Source organism: Emydura macquarii, unplaced genomic scaffold (assembly GCF_026122565.2).
Source record: "Emydura macquarii macquarii isolate MOO-44397 ecotype Brisbane River unplaced genomic scaffold, CSIRO-AGI_Emac_v2 contig_2485, whole genome shotgun sequence".
Classification (NCBI taxonomy): Eukaryota; Metazoa; Chordata; order Testudines; family Chelidae; genus Emydura; species Emydura macquarii.
In genome coordinates this window covers 362,281-385,062 of record NW_027132622.1, presented here as the reverse complement: position 1 = coordinate 385,062, position 22,782 = coordinate 362,281, and the positions used below count along the sequence as shown (strand labels likewise).

The window sequence follows — 22,782 nt, the reverse complement described above, 5'->3', positions numbered from 1 at the left end:
TTTGGGATTATTTTCACTTTGCCTTTAAGTGGTGGAGAAGGCGACAAATTCCTCTCATGGATTCCTGAAAATTGCCCCCAGACAAGCTGGGAAAGAAACGGGACAGGGACTGTTTTCAGACACACTCGGAGGCTGCCCCAATGCATGCACAACTTGTTGTCTCAAAGATAACACACAAGTCTGTGCTCAGGGGCCCTTACGCATGGACTGGAAGGGCTTTAAATTCAAGGGGAACGCCACAAAAAAAAAAAAAAAAAAAAAAGTCAGAGCAAAATGGTGCAGAGGTGTCCATGACAAATGTGTTTATCTGTAACTCGGCCCTTCCTTCTCCTAGTCCCCCAATGCTCGCCCTCTGAACCCCCTTCCCAGCCACAAACAGGAGGAGAGAAATCCCCTCTCAGTCTTGCTGCATGAAGCCATGGCTCGGTAAGGATGCGGCCCGTGGCTGCTTGCAGGAGGCAGGGAGAGCATGTTCTGCACTCTCAGCAGATGGCAAGGACCGGGTCCAAGGAGGCATATTAATAGAAGCTGTGCTCTGGAGGCTGGGACGGTTTATCATATGCCTCTAAACCCTGGAAACAACAAGTGGGTTCAAAGAATCTCGTGCAGTGGAAACAGCGGGCAGAGATACTGCTGAGCTGGTCAATACCTGAAAATACAATAGCCGACTCTGGGGGGGGGGGGGAAGACACGAACTGGGGGACTTCGTACACCAGAAGGGGATCGGGCAAAGGCATGATCAGGAGAGCTTGGCTATCAGCAAGTAGCTGGTATCCTTCAGAGACATCGATCTCAAACCACAGCAACCCTGCAGACCCCTCTAGGGGGATCCCCATGGGAAAGAAGGGCCCCTCCACTGAGGAGGGAACTGGAGACAGAACGCCTCAAGAGCAAAGCAGAGGGACAGTGGAGCAGCCCCGTTGGTCACAGAAAGGTAAGGGACACCCCTGCTAAATAACTCTGTGCTACAGAGGAATAGCTGTTATTTGTACCACTGCCAGGCTGGGTTACGCTGCCCAGATCGGGCTCACCAATCTGGGTATTGAGAAAGTTTACCCTGGGGCTGGTCTGACTGCCTGAGCTTCCTTGCAAGAAGCTAGAAAACAGGACTAACATGTTCCCAAGAGAAGACAAAAGCAACAGCACATGGTGGAAAGCTACAGGCAAGTGTGCAGGGTACATATCCCCGGCAAAGAGACAGGCTAAAAAGTTGCAAGCAGGATCAATCAGGCGCGTGGAGTTCATTCTCCTCTTGCACAACATCTCTCTAGAGATCCCCAGTCAGAAAACACCATGCACCATCTGAAATCAATCCACCTGCTTTTTGGCTCTTAACACCCGAGGGGCACAAGCAATTATTAACTTGCCAATAATCAGACCCAGCATCAACACAGAACCTAAATAATTACAACAAGCACAGTTTTAAGAGACCATTGGCTGGGGAAGGGTGGAAACTGTTCTGCTGTAAATAACACATGTGGTTTTCCAGGGATAGTTGCCACTGTGACTCAGACCAAACTCCAGGCTGGTGACTGGGAAGGACAAACAGATGGTGGAGAAGGAGCCAGCTGCCCCCATAAGTAAAACAGGAGTTTTCACCTAGGCAGCATTTTTCCATAGGAGAATCTCAAAGCATTTTACAAAGGTTGGGTCAGTCACTATCTTTATCCTCATTTCACAGAGGGGGGAACTGAGGCACAAAATGACATACCCACAGTCTCAGTCTGTCAGTGGCGGGGCCCACAAATAGAACCCAAATCTCCCAACTCCCATTCCCCTGCTCTAACCACTAGGAAACACTGCTACTTCCCAGGATGGAGACAGTAGAAGTGGCACATGCTTTAGAAGGAAGCATCTGGTACTAGGGCCTCCGAGAGAGATCAGCTGCTGGGCCCAGCCAGCACGCTTAGTGTGTTGAATACCAACCCTCCCAGGACCCAGAGGAGGTTCTTCGGGAAGGAGAACAAAAATCCCGGATGGCTGGGGCATTTGCACAGACTCTGGCTGCAGGTGGGCTCAGCGGCTCAGCACACAGGGTCTGGAACAGTGTGCTCTGCAGGGCAGAGAGCCAAAGCCCTGAGGAAGCTGTGGGCGGCCCCAACTGTGTTTATTCAGGGAAGAGGTGGTCAGCAGCGGCGGGCATGGCATGTGGTGAACGGTCGGGCAGCTGCCGCTCAGCGTATGCTGGAGCAGAACCTAGACTCCATGCGTAGTCTCAGAGTATGGCCTTCTCTACTCAATGGGATAGAGCTGGGCCCTACGTGCCAGGGTAACCTGGTGCAAACTTCAGCCTGCTCTTGTCTGTGCTTAAGGGTCAGCTACACCAACTACTGAACTGGGGCTATTCCCCCCGAGCAGAGACAAGGCCCAGGAGACAGGCTCCTTTACGAGGCTCTCTCCTCATCGACCCTGAACAAGGAGATGAGCTAATCGTATTCCTGTAAGAAGCATTAGCCATCTCTGTATTGGCAGAAGTTGCAGAGACTTCTGGGATATGGCCTGGATCTTATGGCCAGTGCATGTAGGGGCTTTAACGTAGGTCCAGTCTCATCAGCACAGGGAAAGTTCTCCTAAAGGAGCAAGCATTCCCTTTGCCAGGGCACCATGGGCTGGACAGTGAAGCAACCCTTCTGCTGGTGGATTGCAAAGTCAGCAGCTAGTGGGGGTCAGTGCAGGAGACTCTTCCCCCTGAAATACAGATTCACCCTGGCTCCCTTCAGCACTGCATGTCCCCTTGGACTAGGGAGTGTGGTGCATACTCAGTGCCTGTGCATGGGGCTCTTTGGCCATCTCTAAAAGCCTCATTTACCCTGACCTGCTAGAGCAGAGGGCCCCAGAGGCAGTTTCACTGCACAGGCGACTGGGGAAGGGAAGGGGCCCCATCCATGGGAAGCCCAGCACTGGATTAGGCCTGCTTTGGCAGGCTGATTGCAGCTGCTGTTCCTGTGACATCCTTGACCGGTACGATGCGCCAAAACCAGCCCCGTGCCCTGAAATGTTCTAACGAGGAAAGAAACGGACAGCCACTGCCACCTTGACGCTGTGACAACAACCACACAGAAGACACCTCATTAACTGTAGCAGAGAGCAGACCTTAGCATCGAGAACCAACCAGAGAAGCTATGACCAATCTACAAAAACTGCTGGGTTAAAGGAGACACTTCTTGGTAAAATGAAGTGACAGCCTGAGCCCCCCTGCCCCCAGGTGAAACCTATGGCGGCATCTTCAGCTCTCCCACCTTGGAAGCCCCATCACCAGTTAGGGAAGGCTGGTCAAAGAGCCATTCCAGAAGCAGACAGGGCAGCCCCGGAATTGTTCAGAGGCTAGTACCATAAAAGGGACATGCCTCGCAGTCAGCCTTCTTTCTGTTCCTGGATAGGAGTGGAGTCAATGCCAAACTCCCTAGCCTCGAATGCTAAAGCCTGCCTAGCACAAATCCTTCCACCACTGGATTCATTTTATCGCCAGTTGCACCCATCCCTTAAGAATCTGGTTTTAAACGGGCTACAAAGACTACACACCAAACCTAACAGCAGAGACAGGGAAAACGCTGAAGGCTGAACATGGGGATACAAACCCAAATACCTTACTCCAGACAGATCAGATCAAAAGAGGGTACAGAAAGAAAGTTGTGGAAGAGAATGAAACTTGTACACTACAGGAGCTTGGTAGGTGGGGGGGACAGGGAGGGGAACATGGCTTCTTTAAAAAGAAAACATGGGGGGTTATTTTAACAATAGAAGTTTGGGTCTTGTCTGCCTGCTTTTCCTGAAAGATCCAATGGCCAGACGGAGACCTTGCAAGATGACTAACACAAGACCCCATAAAGTGAAACCTGCGAAGCGATTTGCATTCAGACCATTTAAAAGTCTGGTTTTGAGCAACAAGAATTGAACTGGAACCCGTGAGAAGGAACGTTCTTTGGTAACTGTTTGGCACCTTCAGCCAAAACCCCGACGCATTCAATTACGGGCTAAGCAAGCGCCCAGGCTAGCTCTCTCCCATGAGGTGTGGCGCAAGACAGGGACAGACAAGGCTTGATTGTCAAGATATTTTTAAGGTTTTTAAAACAAAAAAAAAAAAAAAACCAAGTGGGAAAAATAACTTCTTGGATAAACAAACCTTCAGGCCTCGAAGAAGCAAACAAAGGAACGAGCCCAGCTCCCCCATGACCATCCCCGCTTGGGGCGCCAGGCTGGCAGGTGAACGTAGGAGAGCTGTTTATAAGAAAGATCCTACAACACAGCCATGTTAGTACAGGCTTGGTGACAGCAAACAATGGGCTCTGAAGCCTTCAAAGCCCTAAAGGAAGGTCCACGGATTACAGCCTTTTCCCCGTTAGCCCTTGCTAATGCCAATGGGACGTGATTTTCAGAATCCACAAGCACCAAAGGGCACTGAGCAGAAAGCAGAGAAGAGACACGAAGAGAAAAATCCTTGTCCCAGAGAGCCAGGCACAGCCCACAACATAGAGGACTGAAGTGTCACCTCCTCCCTCCCCCCATACAAAGAGGGGGTGAGCTCAGAGACTGGACACCTCTTCTGGGGCAGACTCAGTGCCTTCCCCCTTCAAGCGTAACCATGTACAGCGCCGGAATGTGGGAACGTTCTCTCTTAATCCCTGCTAACTGGGAACATTAGCAGCCTCCGTCTGTGTGTAGCCATCAGATTCTCATTCAACTTCTCCCCTTCAGAATGCCCCTCCGCTGCACAGAGCGGAGCTCAGAGGAAAGGCCCGGGGAATGCTTCTAAGGCAGACACAGCCCTGTAATCTGCTCCACCTCATGAGGTGTATCGAGCAGCACAGTTCTGGACCCCATTTGCTCAGAGTCCACGATAGAGTGTTTCACTCTGACACAGGTTTGCTTCTCCTCCCTCCGCGCCCAGCCCAGTTGTGGAAAGCAAAGACCACACTATGATCTCAGTTAGACTCAGAGACTCTAAGGTCAGAAGGGACCATTATGATCATCTAGTCTGAGCTCCTGCACAACGCAGGCCACAGAACCTCACCCAGCCACTCTTGTAAGAGACCCCCAACCTATGAGTGAGTTATTTAAACCATGATTTGAGGACTTTAAAGTACAGAGAATCCACCAGCAAGTGAGCGGTGCCCATGCTACAGAGCAAGGCGAAAAATCCCCAGAGCCTTTGCCAATCTGCCCTGGGGGAAAAATTCCTTCCTGACCCTAAATATGGCGATCAGTTAAACCCTGAGCATGTGGGCAAGACTCACCAGCCAGACACCCAAGAAGGAATTCTCTGTAATAACTCAGAACCCACACCATCTAATATCCCTTCACAGGCCATTGGCATATCTACCACCAGTAGTGACAGATCAGTCGATTGCCAAACGAGGCTGTCCCATCATACGATCCCCTCCATAAATTGATCAAGCTCAGTTTTGAAGCCAGCTAGGTTTTTGCCCCCACTGTTCCCCTTGGAAGGCTATTCCAGAATTTCACTCCTCTGACTGTTAGAAATCTGTATCTAATTGCAAGTCTAAATTACATCAGTGCAAATCCACTGAAGCCAGAAGAATTACACTAGATTTACACTGGTATAAGTGACAGCAGAATCTGGCCCTGGTTACACACACGCACCATGTTTGTACAGGCTGCATGGGATTGGATCAGAGGGTTAGATTTACAGCATGCTGGATGTGTTTGGGGACCTGCAGTGATCTATATCTTGGCAGGTGGATGGCACTTGTCCCAGACATACATTGGCAGGGAGGGTTATGTCCCCCTCCCCTATGGGTGTGTTTGAAATAGCAGCAGGGAAGAAGGAGGAAGAGCTACAGACGCCCACATTGGTTCTGAAAGTTCGTCCATTAAAACAGGAAAACAGTTATTGTTACTGAGCAAAAGCACCCTGGAGCAGCAGAATCAACAGCAGTGCGGGGGAAAAAGGTGTTTGAGAAGAGACCAGATACAGAAAAGACTTGTGATGGAATTAGCTTTATAAAAGAACATATAAAGAACAGCCAGGCTGGGTCGGACCGATGGCCCATCTAGCATAGTCTCCTGTCTTCTGACAGGCAGTTAGTTGCTAGGGGTGCGAGGAAGGGGTGAGTTTGGGGCTAAAGTGCAGGACGGTGGGTGGGGAGGGCGGGAAAGAGGTCAGAGCTGCTGGGTTCTACTCCCAGCTTTGACCCTGATCAAGTCCCCTTCCTCCCCATGCTTCAATTTCTCCCTCTGTAAAACGGAGCTGGGGTGATCCTGACCTAGCTCAAAGGGTTGAAGTTGAATTCATTAATGGTTGCAAAGTGCTTTGAAATCTCTGCTTTGAAAGCATTATTGCAGGGCCAGATTTTCAGGAGCTCTTACCAGTCAGCCGCTCCTATTAGCCACTTAATTTAGGTTCCTAAAAGGGAGCAGAGTTCCTTGGAAGATCTGGCTCTAGAAGAGGGTGCCGGGCTTCACTGAAACCCTGGCCCTTCTTTGGTTTTCCAGCTTCAGGGTCTCTGTCTAATTTTATTCCGTAAATTCTTCAAAGCTGGGATCATGGACAAAGTCATCAGCCCTGGGTGCCTGTAGCTGGGCTCCAAAACCTACATGTCAGCACTTTTATTTAAGTGGTCTGATTTCTCTGGGGGTGATGGACACCTCTAGCTCCTAGTGACTTTAATGAGAGCTTTGGATGCTCACCAACTCTAAAAGCCAACCTCTTTTATTCAGGTGCCTAAATATGGCATTACCAGCCTAACTTTAGGCACCCAAAGTTGAATATATACTACTCAGACTAGATGGGGCGACAGATCCAAAAGATGTTGATGAGCATTATGACAGGAAAGGAGAAAAAGAGGAGGGCTTTGAAATACGTTAGTGATAAACTTCACGAGGAAGACGAGGGAAGTACTGAGTCAGTTTGGACTGAGGGGCAAAGAGCCAAGTATCTTCAGAAGAAATATTTACCACCAGAGCAGTGTGATAAAACATTGCAGAGATGTTAAAGGGAGACAGCTATCTCTAAAGTCACTCGGGAGACTCTGTGGTAACAAGGAATCAATTGGCGTAATTCAAGCAAATAATGTTAACTTTGTAGAGAAGCGACTGTGAGCACAGCACCTGTGAGAGGATCATGTCAGAGACTTAGTTATGGATCGAGGGAAAGGAGGAGAGCGGCAGGAGAGTTTAAGACAGGAAGTAAAGATCGCAGTTTAGCAAGGATCCAAAGTTCAGCTTCAGAAGGAATTTTGGTGACAAATCAGGGAGATTTAACTTAGATTGAAAAAAAAGCCATGACACAAAACAGACTGGTAAGCATTTATCAGCAAGAGGCATCTCATATCTCAGAGCATAAGAACAGCCATACACAGTCAGACCAATGGTCCATCTAGCCCTGTATCCTGTCTGACGGTGACCAGTACCAGAGCTTCAGAGGCAGTGTACAGAACAGGGCAGTTGGAGAGATCCATCCCTGTCTTCCACTCCCAACCTATGGCAGTCAGCAGTTCAGGGTTACCCTGAGCATGAGGTTCCATCCCTGACCATCTTGGTTAATATCTATTGATCAACCTGTCCTCCATATACCTATCCAGTTCTTTTTTAAACCCCGTTATATTTTTGGCCATCACAACATCCTATGGCAATGAGGCTCACAGGTTAATTGCACCCTGAGTGAAAGAGTACTTCCTTTTGTTTGTATTAAACCTGCTGCCTATTAATTTCCATCGGCTGACCCTTTTATGTATTGTGGTAAAGGATAAACAACATTTCTCTATTCACTTTTTCCACACCATTCATGATTCTAGACACTTCTATCATATCCCTTCTTAATCATCTCTTTTCTAAACGGAACAGCCCTAATCTTGTTAGTCTCTCCTCGAACGGAAGCTGTTCCATGCCCTGGATTATCTGTTCTCAGAGCCTTTTCCAGTTTCATCATGTCCTTTTTGAGATGGGGCAACCAGAACTGGACACAGTAATTCAGGATGTGGGCACACCATGGATTTATATAGTGGCACCATGATATTTTATATCTTATTTTCTATCCTTTTCCTAATAGTTCCTAACATTCGGTTAGCCTTTTTGACTGCTGATGCACCTTGCGCTGAAGTTTTCAGAGAACTCTCCACAATGATGCCACGATCTCTTTCTTGAGTGGTAACAGCTAATTTAGAACCTGTACGTTCAAATTATTTTTTCCAATGTGCATTACTTTGCACTTATCAGGGTTGAATTTCATTTGCCACTGTGTTGCCCAGTCACCCAGTGTTGCCCCTTGTAAAACTCTTCACACTCAACTTTGGACTTAACGATCTTGAACGATTATGTATCATGTGCAAACTTTGCCACTTCACTGTTCAGCGTATTCAACAATGATCTGGAAAATGCAATGAACAGCCCAGGTCCCAGTACAGATCATAAACCTCCCTCCATTATGAAAACAGACCCATTTATTTCTACCCTTTGTTTCCGGTCTTTTAACCAGTTACTGTTAACTAGCGCCTTTGGAGAGACACCTTGTCGAAGGCTTTCTTAAAATCCTATATCCACTGGATCAGCCTTATCCACATGCTTGTTGACCCCTACAAAGAATTCTAATAGACTGATGAGTCATGACTTCCCTTTATAAAAGCCACGGGGACTCTTCCCCAACAAATCATGTTCATCTGTGTATCTGATAATTCTGTTCTTTACTGTAGTTTCAACCAAATTAGCCTGACACTGAAGTTAGGCTTACAGGAAAGGTCTGGCTTAAGAACACTTGCAGAGATGCAGGAGGAGAGGGGGGGTCATCTCAGGTGTGGGAGAACAGCAGATTAAAATGTAACAGGCTTGAGGGGAGGCTGTGATCCTGATATGCACATGCCCTCAGTCAACTGGTGCTGACAGCTCTTTCAGGGGTTACAAAACCAGAACAAGACCCAGAGCCAGCAGAGATGGGCCCTGGAACAGGGGCAGTCCTGGAGTTCGGGGAAACGCTGTGCTCAGAGGTTTTGTAAGATGTCAAAATCCAGCACTGTCCACTCCCCAGCTTCAGCCACACCCGGCTTTCTATGGGGCTGCTGATCCCAACCGATGCAGACAGCCAAAAACACAAGGATTAAGTTGCAACATATTTAAAAAAAAAAAAAAAAAAAAAGAAAGCTTCTCTCTACAGTTTACATAAATGCTCCCCGAGCTGGGCTCCTGTTTCAGGAGGGCTTTTCCTGCTGAATGCCATGCTAAGCCAGGGCAGGACAGGGCCTAACTAAAAATAAAATACATCAAAAAAACACCTGTTTGGCAACAAACAGCCAACAGCACCCTCTTGCGTACACACGAATGACCTAGTGCTGAAGGGACTCCCACACCCTCATCTGGACCTGAGGAGGAATTACACACACACCTTCCCATCGCCTCGCTGCAGCAGTAGCACCACCACAGGCAAGGCTGAGATACATATTACAGCACCAAGCAAGAACAAGACCCTCACTGCTAGGTACTCTACAGACAATCCCTGGCCTGGAGCGCTTAAGAAACCGCAACGAACAGGATTCAAAGGGATACTGTCCATTAACCGCGGGCCCAACATTTGAAATATGGTAACAAGCTTTCTTTTTAAAAAAAAAAAAAAAAAAACCTTATAGAAATGTGGAAACATTTTCTTTTAAAGTGCAAGCAACTTTAAGAACACGCAGCACCAGTGCTGTTTGCAACCCAGCCATTGCTGCCAACAACCTGAGGGTGAACAGGAATATATGAACAGCACGAACTAATTTAAATCACTTTTGTTGTCTGAGCAGAAAAATGCTAAGGAAACAGAACAGCGACAAGTGCAATTTTCTTTCACTCTTATTACTGACCCCAGAACGGTTTATTAACAACAAGGAGGAAAACCCCTTTTGTTTACCGCACTTCTTTGTTTTTAATTTGAGAGAGCATCCCTTTGATTTGCAAAATGCAAGGCCTCTTTTCTAGAAACAAGCACCTGAAGTTTACCAGACCCTTAGCGGCAGGTTAGTTCACAGTGCACCCTCCTCCTCTGCCTACAGTACAGGGGTCTGCAATAGGATTAGATGAAGCATGGACAGGAGCAGAGCACTGAGGGCAACCACAAAAAGGGGCATCATTTTATCTTTATTTGCTGTGGAGCAATAGTATTAAAAGGATAGCGTCAGCCGAAGAGATGTAAGCCAGCCCCACCAAACGCGTTTGGCTGTGGGCACCATGTTTTATCTGCTCCATCAGACTGACATCCACCCATGAACAGGGCATAGATATTTACAAGCACCTTACTCCTTATAGACTTCCAAGAAGCGCATGGAGATCACAAGTCAACTCAGAGCCCTGTGTTCACCCAGCTGGGATCCCATCCATCGTGCATCCCTCCTGTCCCTGAGGAGCTGATCAATGTTTTGGATACAGGAGGAATGGGGGATTTAAGGGTTATTTTTAGAGCAGGAGTTTGACAATTCCTCCTCAAAAACTCCAACCAAATTCTATTAACACTTGGCACTTAGAGGGGCTTTGCATTTTGAGATCTCAGCACACTTCGCAAAGGTCGGTATTGTTATCCCCATTTAACAGATGGGCAAATAGAGGCAAGGAGACAGGGAGGTGGCTGCAGGCTATATAAGGAGTCAGTGGCAAAGCCAGTCTCCTGACTCCCAGTCCAGTGCCTGATCTCAAATACCACATAGTCTGCGGAGTATCTGACTGGCTACACTAACAATAGGACAGAGAGGTTGATTGAAGCTTCTGGGGGGAAGTAATACCAGTCATTAGTTTGCCTTGAAACATCTCATCACTCTACTGCATTCCTAAGGCCAACAACCACATTAGTTCTAGCCTCAACGTCCCTACATGAGCAAGGCCATTGCACCGGCTTTTGAAGTTGCACGCTGAGGCGAACCCATCATCATGCTGCAGCTGGCACAGCAGGGATCACACGGCAGGTTAACCCTTCGGCAGCATTAGCTGTTGGTATGGTATTGCTATTCTTACTTTGCGCTGCTGCTGGGAGTGGCGCTGCCTTCAGAGCTGGGCGCCCGGCCAGCAGCCGCTGTTCTCCAGCCACCCAGCTCTGAATGCGTGCAGCAAGTTCTCCCCCACCCCCCAAGCGTCTAATTGCCTCCCCTCCCTCCCACAAACACATTCTGCCCCAGTTTGAGAGCCTCTGCTCCAGACCATTTTTCAAGGTGACCAGAGAAGAGGGGGGGCAAAACGTGTGTTCCCTTTGTTTCTCTGGGATGTAGAGAGACACTGAAGAGGTCTGTGGTGGGTTTTAACATTACAAGATCAGGTGTTGTCTACTAAAACGTGGGGAACTGGGAGGACGAAGACACCACACAGACAAAGAAAGAGAATCCCAACTGACTAATAGGGGCAGTGATTTTTATTCTGACTGTTGGCCTCTTAACACCTTCACACAGGAATCTTCAAGCATCCCCATCTCTTGGGCCACCAGTGAGTCCTCCAGCAAAACCAGGGGAGACCAGACAGACACACCCAATATTTCAAAGGTAACAGAGTGCACAAAAAATCCAACCCAAACATAAAACCTCCTGACCTTCCAGGCCTTTTTTACATGTCCTAAAGCAGCAAAAAGAGAATAGATTCAATGTTTGGAAGGCCCTCTGCTGCTTTCATTTTGAGTGGAATTAGACTCCCAACTCCATACTTAATAATTTGGCATCTTAAGCAGTTTTCCTTTCTTTAAAAGATTTTTAAAACCCCTGCCATGCACCCTGAATGTCGCACTAGGGGAAGGGCTGTTCTAGGAACACAAAGGCAAAGGAGCCACTGTTGTTTGTTAAAGTGACACTCCTTGGACACCCAGTTGATTGCACAATGATTCATCAAGAGCTTTAATTCCCAAGCACCTCAGCAAAAAAAAATCCCTGGGGGAAGCACCAAGATTCCCTGTACCCCAGCAATTAACCTTGGCAGGTTGGGGAGTTTAAATTTAGCTTATCTAACTGAGGACTACAATGACTGTGGAGATCAGTATCTTTTACCACAGCTGATCAGGTGTTATATACTGGGTATGAGTGCCTTTGGGTGGGAAATCCTCATTTCCACTGACAAGTCTTTCTAGAGATTAGGTTACATTTTGAGATCTCTTGGCGTGAAAAAGGACTAGAGACATTTTAAGAAAATGAAAAGCTTTAGTCTTCTCCGGCAGGCACTGGATGCCCTGGACCAAGATTGATGGCCAGCGATCTATAGAAAGCCACACAATCAAAAGTAAGAGCTTACTAATCACCTGAAATTAGATTTTAAATCAACCCAACTGATTTGGTCACTAGGTCTCACTGAGGGAGTCCAGTAAGCCAAGTTGTTTTCCCCTGCTTTTTGCTATGAAGTGGCACAAACACAATAAGACTTCTTGAACTCTGAGCACCTCCTGATCACATAAACCCCATCCAATTCACTGCAAGTCTGGTAGAAAAGTTATACTGAAGGTCACATTGGCCTCAAACAGTAAGTACTTGGTAAATTTTAATGGCTAGACCAAAAATGCAAAGTCAGCTGTAACTTTGATTATGGAGCAATTGCCATGCCTCTATCATGTCACTCCACCTTTAGCAATAAAAGGAGAGAGAGAATGCTTATTGCAAAACCTAAGATAGCCTGGGGGATCCCTCTACACCCTATATACACAGGCAGCTTTAGATGTGCCAATGTGTTACCCTGAAGAAGGCAGCAAGATTAATTATATTTCAAGAGTTTCATCAGCAACTAGCTATAGATTGTTTTACTGATTACCCAGTGCAAATCCTCATGAACGGACCATCCCTCTCACACATGCCCTCTGCTCAAAGTAACCACACAACTTTATATTGTGGCAGGCTTACTCCTCCCAGACCAGGACCCCATTTTCCTAGGTGCTGCACAAACACAGAAGAAAAAGATCCAAAGAGCTCCCAATAACCCTGCAAGTTCCACATTTTCAGGAAAGCTCAAAGTCTGCCCCACTTACAAAAAGATTAGTTTAAGCTAGTGTTTCCGAGGTTTCACTACCTAACTGGCTTCTCTGGGTTTCCCTGATCCTACCAGCACAGTCCTGTGCTCACTAAGAACAAGAGTAAAGGAACACTGAGGTTTTTAAATATACAATTGTTAATGACACGCATTTAGTGCTATTGTAAATGTGCCCTGAACATGGCTGGCAGTGGCAGTACAAGCTTCCCTCGCCTGCAAACACCCTCAGCCTTGATTTGAGATGAGAAGAGAGGTCAGTTTTCTGCAGCTGACTCAAATTATTTTGGGGACTGTCTCTGGCCTGTGTTCTAAAGATCAGACTAGGTGATCACAGTGGTCCCTTCAGAACTTGGAATCTGAGCCATTGCTGTCTCTGCTGAGGCTGTAAGACAGTGGTGCTCAACCAGAGATATGCATGCAGTCAGTACAAACTAAAATTTCATACAGTGACTTGTTTGTACTACTCTATAGACCATACACTGAAATGTAAGGATAATATTTATGTTCCAATTGATTTATTTTATATTTATATGGTAACAATAAGAAAGTGAGCAATTTTTCAGTACTAGTATGCTGTGACACTTTTGTATTTTATGTCTGATTTTGTAAGCAAATAGTTTTTAAGTGAGGTGAAATTTGGGGTACGCAAGACAAATCAGACTCCTGAAATGGATACAATAGTCTGGAAAGGTTGAGAGCCACTGAGCTAAGGCACCAGTTAGTTGCCATATGGTGATCTGCGACATGGATGCTTGACCCCTGGGAACTGGACTGTAACCCAACAAATTTGTTTCACACACAAGTCACTGAAAGCCAATAAGGCAGTAAATAAGATTTTTTTCAGTCACTACCAACCAGGGCTGGATTTAAACTAGTCACCTAGGAGAACAAGACTCCGTATTCCATTATCACTTCCTGGCTGAACTTTCTGCTAGCTGTAACATGCAGGTGGGAGAGTAGCTTACTCCCACTGACAGGGAGAACAAGACTCACTAGACTAGAACAGTGCCAAAGCATTTTCCGGGCTGCAGAGCAAAGAGAGGCTCCATGGCATCTTTAGCAGGCCCTGGTCCAATTAGTCAGATCGCATGCCATGCACAATCCAACCAGCCTCTCTGAGATTTCTCTCAGTTCCTCTGTGGTGGGAGTGAAATCAAGGCCTAGAAACAACAGAGATTGTATCTCACCTATTTGTAGTGTCAGACAGAGGCACTGTCCCCAGAGAAGAGAGGGAGCCTCAGGCTATTTCTCTCTTGATGTGGAATCCTTCCATTGGAAGAGCTGTGGTAACAAGCAGGCACAGACTCCATGGAAAACACATGCCAAAAGTCCCGGCACTTCCCTTTCACGTCTGCTGGGTTCTGAGTGCACCCATGGTGCTTTGAGGACTGAATGACACCTGTCACCATAGCTTGGGAGTTACACTGAGTCAACCGCACTGAGACAATCAACAGTCTGAAGACATAAGCCAAGATTCTAATGGGGTGGGCAGAAAATGAGGCACAGATACCTGTTTTCTGAACTCCAAATACAGCTGCCTTTTGGGGGAGTCCTCCTTGCCAAGGAAATCCCAGAACCCCAGGTTTGGGGAACAGATGTAGCCTCCCATTTCTATGCTCAGGGAGGTGACTGAAAGGGTACACAGCCCTGATAAGGCAGTAAGACAAGCAAAGCAAGAACTGTCCACACTAGTCTGATGCAAGAGACCTTTGTCCTCTCTGATATGCATGCAGATAGCAGCCCTCACTGTTAGGAGCAACACAAACCCTACACCTCTTTATGTAGCTTTTCATTTCCACCATGCGGCTGTCATCTCACCCCTAGATGTGCCTGCAGCTTTCAACTACCTGTATCCTTATTAGTAAAACTGCCAGGGATCATTAAATAGACCAGCATAAAAAGTTCAGCTACCATTGTCAATAGATATATAGAGAGGGTGCTAAGACCACAGCTGACCTTAGCTGACCTGCCTGAGATAACCAGCTCTGCCCTTGTCTGCAAATCAGAACGTGTCAATGCGCATGCACCTGTCCTTCAGGGTAGGAAGAGTCAGGAATACAGTGTTTAGTTTGCAGGATGGCTGCTGCGCTCCAGATTCTCCTCCCAGATCAACACAGCACATGTGGGGGTTATTAAATCTCCCCCTACTTTATGCCCTGCATTCAATATTCTGGTGGGACAGTTCACCATGTGAAGCACTTGACAAACCGCTGAGTTTGCTAGGAGAGCTGTACTTATAGCCAATATTAATAGCCCTGCATATCTGGGCATATATCTGTTTACAGGACAGGTGCAAGGTTCTGCTGTGACCTCCTCTCCCCATGGCCCTCCGAGCTGATTTCAGCAACCTCTCTTTACAGGCTCAAGCAGTTTTCTAGGCTGGTGTAGAGTCTGCACTCACTCCAGAAACATCACTCAAAAGGCAAAGGGACTTCAGAACTTTCTAGCAATTTAGGAAAGAATAAAAATCATTTTTCATTAATATGAGCAGTTTTTATTCTGAAGGAAGCCTGAAAGCTCTTATACTCTATTCATCCAGAACCACTCAAAATGCAAACCACCTCTAGTGGTGGTAGGGAGGGGAGGAATTTCTGATCAAAGCCAACAGGCAATCCCCACCTCTTATGAAAAGTGCCATAGGATATTTGGCATTCATGCTAGTTACAGTAAAAGCCTAGTCACGTTTCACCAGCAATAACCCAAGAGCAGACATCTTCTAGAGACCCCAGCAGTGCCTGGGCTTGGAAATATTACAGAAATCCACTCCTCTTCCTGAGAGAAGGCACAGCTTTTATTTGACTGGGGAGGGACAGCGGGCACAGGGTTGGGCACTGGATGGTTCAAAGGAACATTAGCAGAATCCAGCCCAACAGAGATGGGAGTTACCACTGGATGTGTCCCCAAGGCCCAGAGCGGTACAAGTGCCTTGCGAGTGACTAAGCTGGCCAGCGAACGACAATAGCCCATTTGCCTAGCGGAAGGGAACAGACTCTTGAGTCAGGTGGAGCCAGCAGGTGACCGTGGAAACACCCCGTGCTGGGGGAAGGGGGCTGCAGCGACCACTGGCAAGTGCACAAAGCCTGGGGAGAGGAGGCCACAGCAGCAGGCGCAGGGGAAGTGCAGAGAAGGGCAGGTGCATGCAAGTTGCTGGGAGCTGCTGCAGCGGGCAGGAGCTGGGGCAGCACCTGCAACAATCAAGGGCGCGCAGCCTAGGAAAGGCACGGGGGTGGGGGCTCTTCTGCCCCCCCGGTGTCTGCGATATAAATACATCCACCCCGAATGCCTCCCCACCCCCCCTTTGCACACCACGTGCGCATGCGTGCTCTCACCCCAGCCACCCACACCGCCGCCTAAGCGCATGTGCGTAGGCTCCCCTCGTCGCCAGATCACTTGTGCGCATGCGCGCGCTCACCTCCCCACCCTCTCGCTTCAAGCCTGACGCATGCGCTCCCCGCCCGCTCATCCCACGCATGCGCACTGGCGCCAACTGGCGAGTCTGACGCATGCGCAGTCGTCGCCCACCGCCTCAGGGCGGAGCACTGGGGAGCCGGTTCTCTCCTCGATGGGCTGAGGCCCTGCAGAGGTGAGGTCCCCGCGGTCGGGCGTTGCGGGACCACGGCTGCCTCCTCACCTCATAGTGCTTCATAGTTCCTCACGCTCCAGCTGCTACTACCACCGCCTGGCACCCGCTTCCTTCACGTGATACGTCCCCAACCTTACCTGGCCTTACGAGCCGGAGCGGCCAATCATAGGAGCCCGGCCGCAGCGAGCCAGCCAATCAGAGCTTGAGGGGCTCTTCTTCCCGCCCCTCCGCTTGCAGGCCCGCCTCAAGCGTCCCCCTGGAAACTGGAACACGTGACAAGGCACCGGCCAATCAGAAGCCAGAGAGGTGGGCCGGAATGGCGGGCCAATCCCCTCCGTTCTTTGCCCAGCTGGACCCTATCAAGTCACAGGTACAGAGAAATCATAGCCAATTAAAAGAAAAGGTCCGAAAAAGCGCACCTCCTCCTCTCCCGCCCCTAGTCCCCACCCCACGTGGTCTCTCGGTGTAACTTCGGTGCAGGGCCAGGGTCACAGGGAGCGGGCAGGTGGCATCGTGGAGTTAAGGAGAGTGGGGCCGGACGGGCATTGGCAGGGTTTGGGGGGGGCGGAAGGGCAGTGGCAGGATGGGGGGAGGGGCACTGGCAGGGTTTGGGGGAGCAGGAAGTCGGTCCTTCCTGTAAGTGGCTGGGCGAGCACTGACTCGTGCAGGGTGGAGCCTGCTGTAGAGACCCCGAGACTCAGCAGCCCGCTGGGGAGGGCCCAGTGGGATAGGAAGGTGCGAAGGAAGCGGGGCCGGGTAAAGAAATGCACCAAGGCAGCCCAGTGACTCGTGGGCGCAGGGCCGGGCGTGTCTGGGGGAATCACCGTGGGAGAGTCACCCCAGCGTGGCCAGAGCCTGCTGGAAGCTCAGGAGAAGTGCTCAGGGGTTCCAGCTCTTCTCCTGCCCCGGGGAGTCCCAGCAGTGGAAGGAAGGGTTGAGAGGACCCAGTGTGAGCCCCACCTGGTTAACCTTGGCCCAAATCCAGCCCCTAAAATGACTCCAGTACCAAGCCCGCCTCTGGAGCCAGACCTCTCAGCCCCATTGCAGCTGTGCCAGGTGTTTGCACTTAGCCAAGCATTGCCTCCCTCTCCTGCCCAGGCCTGCAGCCAAGGCCTAACCCAGGGTTTGGAGCTTCCCAGAAATGCACGTGATCCCATGTGCAGAGCTGAATTTCCTGGTTATTCATACTCCTGTCCTACCCGCCCAGGCCCCCTGAGCTTCAGCTAATTCATGCTTGTTGGGGGATGTCATGGATAGGGCGAGGGCCACTGAGCCAGCTCAGCTCATTGCAGGAACATCTGGAAGGCAATGAGGCAGAGGAGTTACCCAATCTATTTCTACACTAATCCCTAAGGAATTTTGCTTGCTTAATTTCTGGCTGAGATCCCATGATTAATCCAGATTTTGGGGAGGGGAGTTAGGAGGAGAGGAGAGAGGCAGGAGAATGTAATAATATATGCCTGGATCTTACATTTACTGCACCTCTAAAGAAGTGTCTAGATTTTTAAATCCATGGTCTGCAATTTGGGTGGTTGCTCCTTGCTGCTGAACTTCCAAACTCCATCCTGTGACAAACAGCCAGAGAAAACTCATCTCTTCACAGCACCTCTCATCTCAACAGCTCCCAGGGTGCTTTGCAGCAGTCATCAAAATGCAGCCACCCCGGAGTTAGGTCCATAGCAGCTGTTTAAAAGTGTACAGCAACAACACAAGTAGTGAAGATTATTCTATCCCTTGGAAACCACAGTGGGAAATTGAGGGTGGCAGGATGGAAATGGCCTTGTTGGAAATTGACCAAGACAGCATTTAACACCAACTCTTGGGAGTTAATGATAAACAGGATGGCAGGATGTGAGGTTTCCAACAGCCCAGTGCCTTCTACTGCCCATCAGATGCATTCACAACAGCCAGAAGAGATCTATCCCCATCCCAGACCTGCCCCAGTTCCTTTAGTGCTTAAGATTATGGCATAAAATGGAAATCTCTACATTCTTGTAGTCATAGGCTTGGGAGGGTTAGATTTTTGTTGGTAAAGGGCGATTTCATGGGACACACAAACCTACAAAAAATATTTCCGTTGCTGATAACTGAAATTGGCAAAGTAAGACAAATGCTGCTTGAGAACTTCATTAGAGGCAAAAACCAGTAATTTAGTCTTCTGCATTTGGCTTATTGCAGATGACTAGTAAAAGCAGGTGTGATTTGTTGCTTTAAGGATATTGACTTTGTACATATTGACATGTGATGGTGGCAATTTGTGTTTTAACGGTCTATAAAGCTTTAACTTTTGACAGACAGCATCTGTCATTAAATAATTGTCTGACTACCCCATAATTTCTCACAACTGAAAATTTGAATTGATAAAAAGAATGTTTTCTGTCTAAATTACATAGAAATCCAATTCTGCCAAGCCTAGATATTCAGTGTGGCTGTTTTGCTGCTGTGACTCAGAGGAGGAGATAACATGCTCCTCTGCCTGAATGAATGTGTTCCTCTCTCTAAAGCGATGGTGTCAGTGGAAGTCAGACCCTTCCTGGGATTACCTTGCAATACAGTTTTCGTTTTATTAATTAAACCACTGACCTAGGGAGTGGCAAAACGTCTGCCTAGTTCAGCTGCTGCGGCTCTCCTGAGACCGCACCTCAGTGACTCTCTCCACACAATGGTATTACAGTGTAATTAATAATACTCGGCTCTTTAACAAACCCTTACTGGCAAATCTCCAAAAGGGCCTTTCAATTATTTAGTCTGCTTCACAAACACTCCCACTTTTACTCATGGGGAAACTGAGGCACAGAGTGGTGACATGTCTTCCCTACAGTCATGCAGGGAGTCATTGACAGACCCAGCAGCCTTGGCTACTTTTGCCCTGTAAACTAGCACACGGTCTTCCTAAACTGGGCATAAAAACCGGCTGCAGGGTTTTCCCATTTCTTGCTCTAACCACTATGCTCCCTCCATAGCCACAAATATAACACAGGAATCCTGCTCCCAGGACACACACCCCCCCCTTTAACCACTGGACAGCACTCCCCTTCAAAGCCAGGAATAGAACCTGTCTCCCAGGACACTCCCTACTCTCACCCATCAGGCCCTTCACCCCTCCTAGAGGCAGGGGGAGAACCCAGGAGTCCTGATTGCCAGGACATGCCCCTGCTTTAACTACTAGACAACACTCCCCTTCCAGAGCCAGGAATTGAACCCAGGAGCCCTGACTTCCAGTAAGAGACAATGAGCAGAGGCAGCTCCAGTGGCTACAGTGCAGTGCGTGTGTGTGTGGGGGGGGTGTTTTGTCATACTCGGGCACCCATGTGACTAGCTGACCTGTAATATAGATCAGGACATTCAGCCAAGCTAACTCTGCTAGGGGATTCCCTGCTTAGTGCGTTTCCTCCCCTTGGATTCAAATCCACAAGGCTGAAGCACAGCCCTGCCTTGCACAGTGACCCTAAAGCTGACCTTGAGGGATTCCGCATTTATTGCATCGATGTCTCCAGTTTGCAAGGCCAACTTTCTTTTCTGCCTGCCAGCACCATAAATTAGCCCTGGGGTCTGAGAGTCAAGCTGGGCTCTTTCCTTCTGTGTCTTGGCCAGGAATGCAGATCCTTGGGATTCATCAATTCCAAGGCCAGAGGCCCATTGTGATCATTAGTCCAGGGGTCGGCAACCTCAACAAAGGGCCATCCCGAATCCTCCGCCCACCCCTCTCTCAATGCTGGCGGCAGTGTCCGCGATGGAGGTGGTCTGCAGCCCCCGTTCTGGTGGCAGTGTCCGTGGGGAGCATGGAGCGGCACGGCTCTGGCCAGGGCGCCACGTGCTGCTCAAAGTCGGCACGTGTGCCACTTCTGGCACGCATGCCGCAGGTTGCCAACCCCGATCTAGTCTGGCCTCCTGTATAACACAGGCCAGAGAACTTCCCGGTTGAACTAGACAGATCCCCTCCATCGTGACTTAAAAACACGCAGCGCTGTTTTCAGATTCTGCTCTTAGTGACTCCTCTAGCATCCTGTTGTCCACAATGACTTTTTTCACAAAGATTGCACATAAGGGCTTGTCTGCCTGGGGAAATTGACGGCAATAGCTATTGCAGAAGAAGTGTCCACATGGCCAGCTGTTACGGAATAGCTATTGCTACATACACCCCGCCTTATTCCAGAATAAATCCTCCATGTAGACAAGTCCTGAGGCCCAGATTCTCAAAGGGATTTAGGGGTCTAACTCCCATTGACTTCAATAGAAGTTAGGTGCCTAACTCCCATTGAGGGTCTGGGCCTTAGTAAACAGATCTGTTGCTTTGGAATAGAAGCCATCTTGCTCTCCCTTAGTTGGGTTGGCTCCACAAGGCTAACAGGAGCAAGAACTGATTGCCACCGTTACACTTAGGGCAACCAGACGTCCCGATATTAGGGGCTTTATCTTATATAGGCAACTCTTAACCCCAACCGTCCCGATTTTTCACACTTGCTATCTGATCACCCTGGTTACACTGGACGGTGCTGGCTGCCATCAGGACGGCCTGGGATCCAAAGACAGTCACAGATCTCTAAAGCCAGTGAGTGGCCAAGCTTGGGAAGGCTCAACAGGAGTGATCGAGCCCCTTTACGTACGAAACAGCTGCAGACAATGCTCCCAGACACCAGGCACATGACAGGTCAGAGCTGAGCCACGAGCACTAAGGGGGCTCCTGATTGCAAATGCAGGGCTAGGAGATGAGGTGCCGGCTGCGTGGGCGGAGGCAGAGTTGTGGGTGTGACCCTGGAAGGAAAGAGAGAGAAGGAGCTCCCTGGGCACAGATCTCGCGGGGTGGAGGGGCAGACGTGGGGTTTCTAAGCAAGGAACCTGCCTGCTGCTGTTTATTCTGCTGCGTCCAGCAAACAGGAAGCTATATCTAAACAAGCTCACACTGAGAGTAGACCTGACTCAGAGCAGTGTTCCTCCCCTAATGGGAACAACCCAGCGAGGCCCTGGAGATTGGTGAATGGCTCAGGCCAAAGGACCAGAGGCCCTAGCACAGTGGTCCCCAAACTTTTTACATGGTGCCCCCCCCTCCTTACCTCTGTATGGGTCCAGCTGGGAACAGGGCCGTGGTTGGGGCTGGGGACGGAGCCGTATGTCTGGGGCCTGCAGTCAGGGCCAGAGGTCAAGGCTGATGCTGCAGCCAGGGCTGGAAGCAGAGCTGTGGCCCGGCCACGGTAAGGCATGGAGCCACGCAGAGCCTTGCTCAGACACAAATATGTGGATCCACATCTGATCCACATCAGCTGGAATAAACTTTTATCCGATCTGCAATCTGCCCTCGCTCTTTTAGATTGAATCACATCGCACATGAGCTGTTTGAGAGCCAGCAGTGCCCCAGCAGCTGTTGAGCCCCTACCACCTCAAATAGCTGATCAGCTCTGCCCACCCACCTAACAGCTGATCAGCTGTTGAGCCTTGCTGGCTGCTTAACAGCTGATCAGCCCCTCCCACCCACGGAACAACGGATCAGGTGTTCCGGCTGCGCCCCTGGCTGGCAACTGCTCCAACCCTGCTCCCAAAGTCACAGAGGTTCCAACCTCCGTCACCATCTGATCCGGAATCCTCAAGAAATGGTCCACGGATATCCACAGATATTGCAGGGCTCTAGAGCCACGACTGGGGCTGGAAGCAGAGCTAAAGCAGAGTGGGGCTGTGTGGTGCTCCCTCCCTATCCTTGTAGGGGCAGGTCTGGGCTCTGCCATCCCCTCCCCAAATGTTCCTCTGTGCCCCCTTAGGGGAGCATGCCCACAGTTTGGGGACCACTCTCCTAGCATCAGCAGCAGATCTGTGGGCAGAGTTTACACAGTTATTTTTAAGAGCAGAATTTCAACATCGCTGTAACATTTGTATCAAACAAAGAGAGATGTTGAGGTTGGGATTTACAGCTTAATAGTAGGGGAGTGGGGTCCAGTGGTTAGAATGGGGGGCTGAGAGTCAGGACTCCTGGGTTCCATTTCCAGCTCTGGGAGGGGAGTGGTGTCTAGGAGATAGAGCAGCACAGGTGGGAATCTGTCAGATAAAGTGACCAAGGAGAGAGAGAAACTGCCCAGAACTGCATGGTGACAATATTAGGGTTTGCTAAGGATCACTTTCCCAACCCACGAACAGTCGTTTTCCCTGTGAACGACAAGCTCTAGTCTCTGTTTCGGTCTCACTTTTTAAAATACATTTTGTTTAACCAAGCTGCTGCTTTGAACCTGATGCCTGATTTCTGGGTGGTTAGTAATTTGAATGGGGTTATAGGCCTGCCAAGTGATCTGATCAGAAGA

The 22,782-nt window shown here is 49.1% G+C and overlaps 1 protein-coding gene and 1 long non-coding RNA gene across 2 annotated transcripts in view; one reads left to right on the top strand and one right to left on the bottom strand.

The window, feature by feature from the left end:
• Window positions 1–16,636, bottom strand: part of TECR (trans-2,3-enoyl-CoA reductase) — a 37,162-nt gene extending 20,526 nt beyond the window's left edge. The window contains exon 1 of the mRNA XM_067563446.1: window positions 16,544–16,636. Within this exon, the coding sequence (XP_067419547.1) occupies window positions 16,544–16,558 (15 nt within the window). The 5' untranslated portion in view covers window positions 16,559–16,636. The remainder of the gene's footprint in view (window positions 1–16,543) is intronic.
• On the top strand, window positions 745–15,341 carry LOC137163265 (uncharacterized). The gene is made up of 3 exons (XR_010922679.1): window positions 745–934; window positions 11,361–11,450; window positions 15,273–15,341. It is a non-coding gene; the product is annotated as an uncharacterized lncRNA (long non-coding RNA).
• Window positions 16,637–22,782: the final 6,146 nt, after the last annotated feature.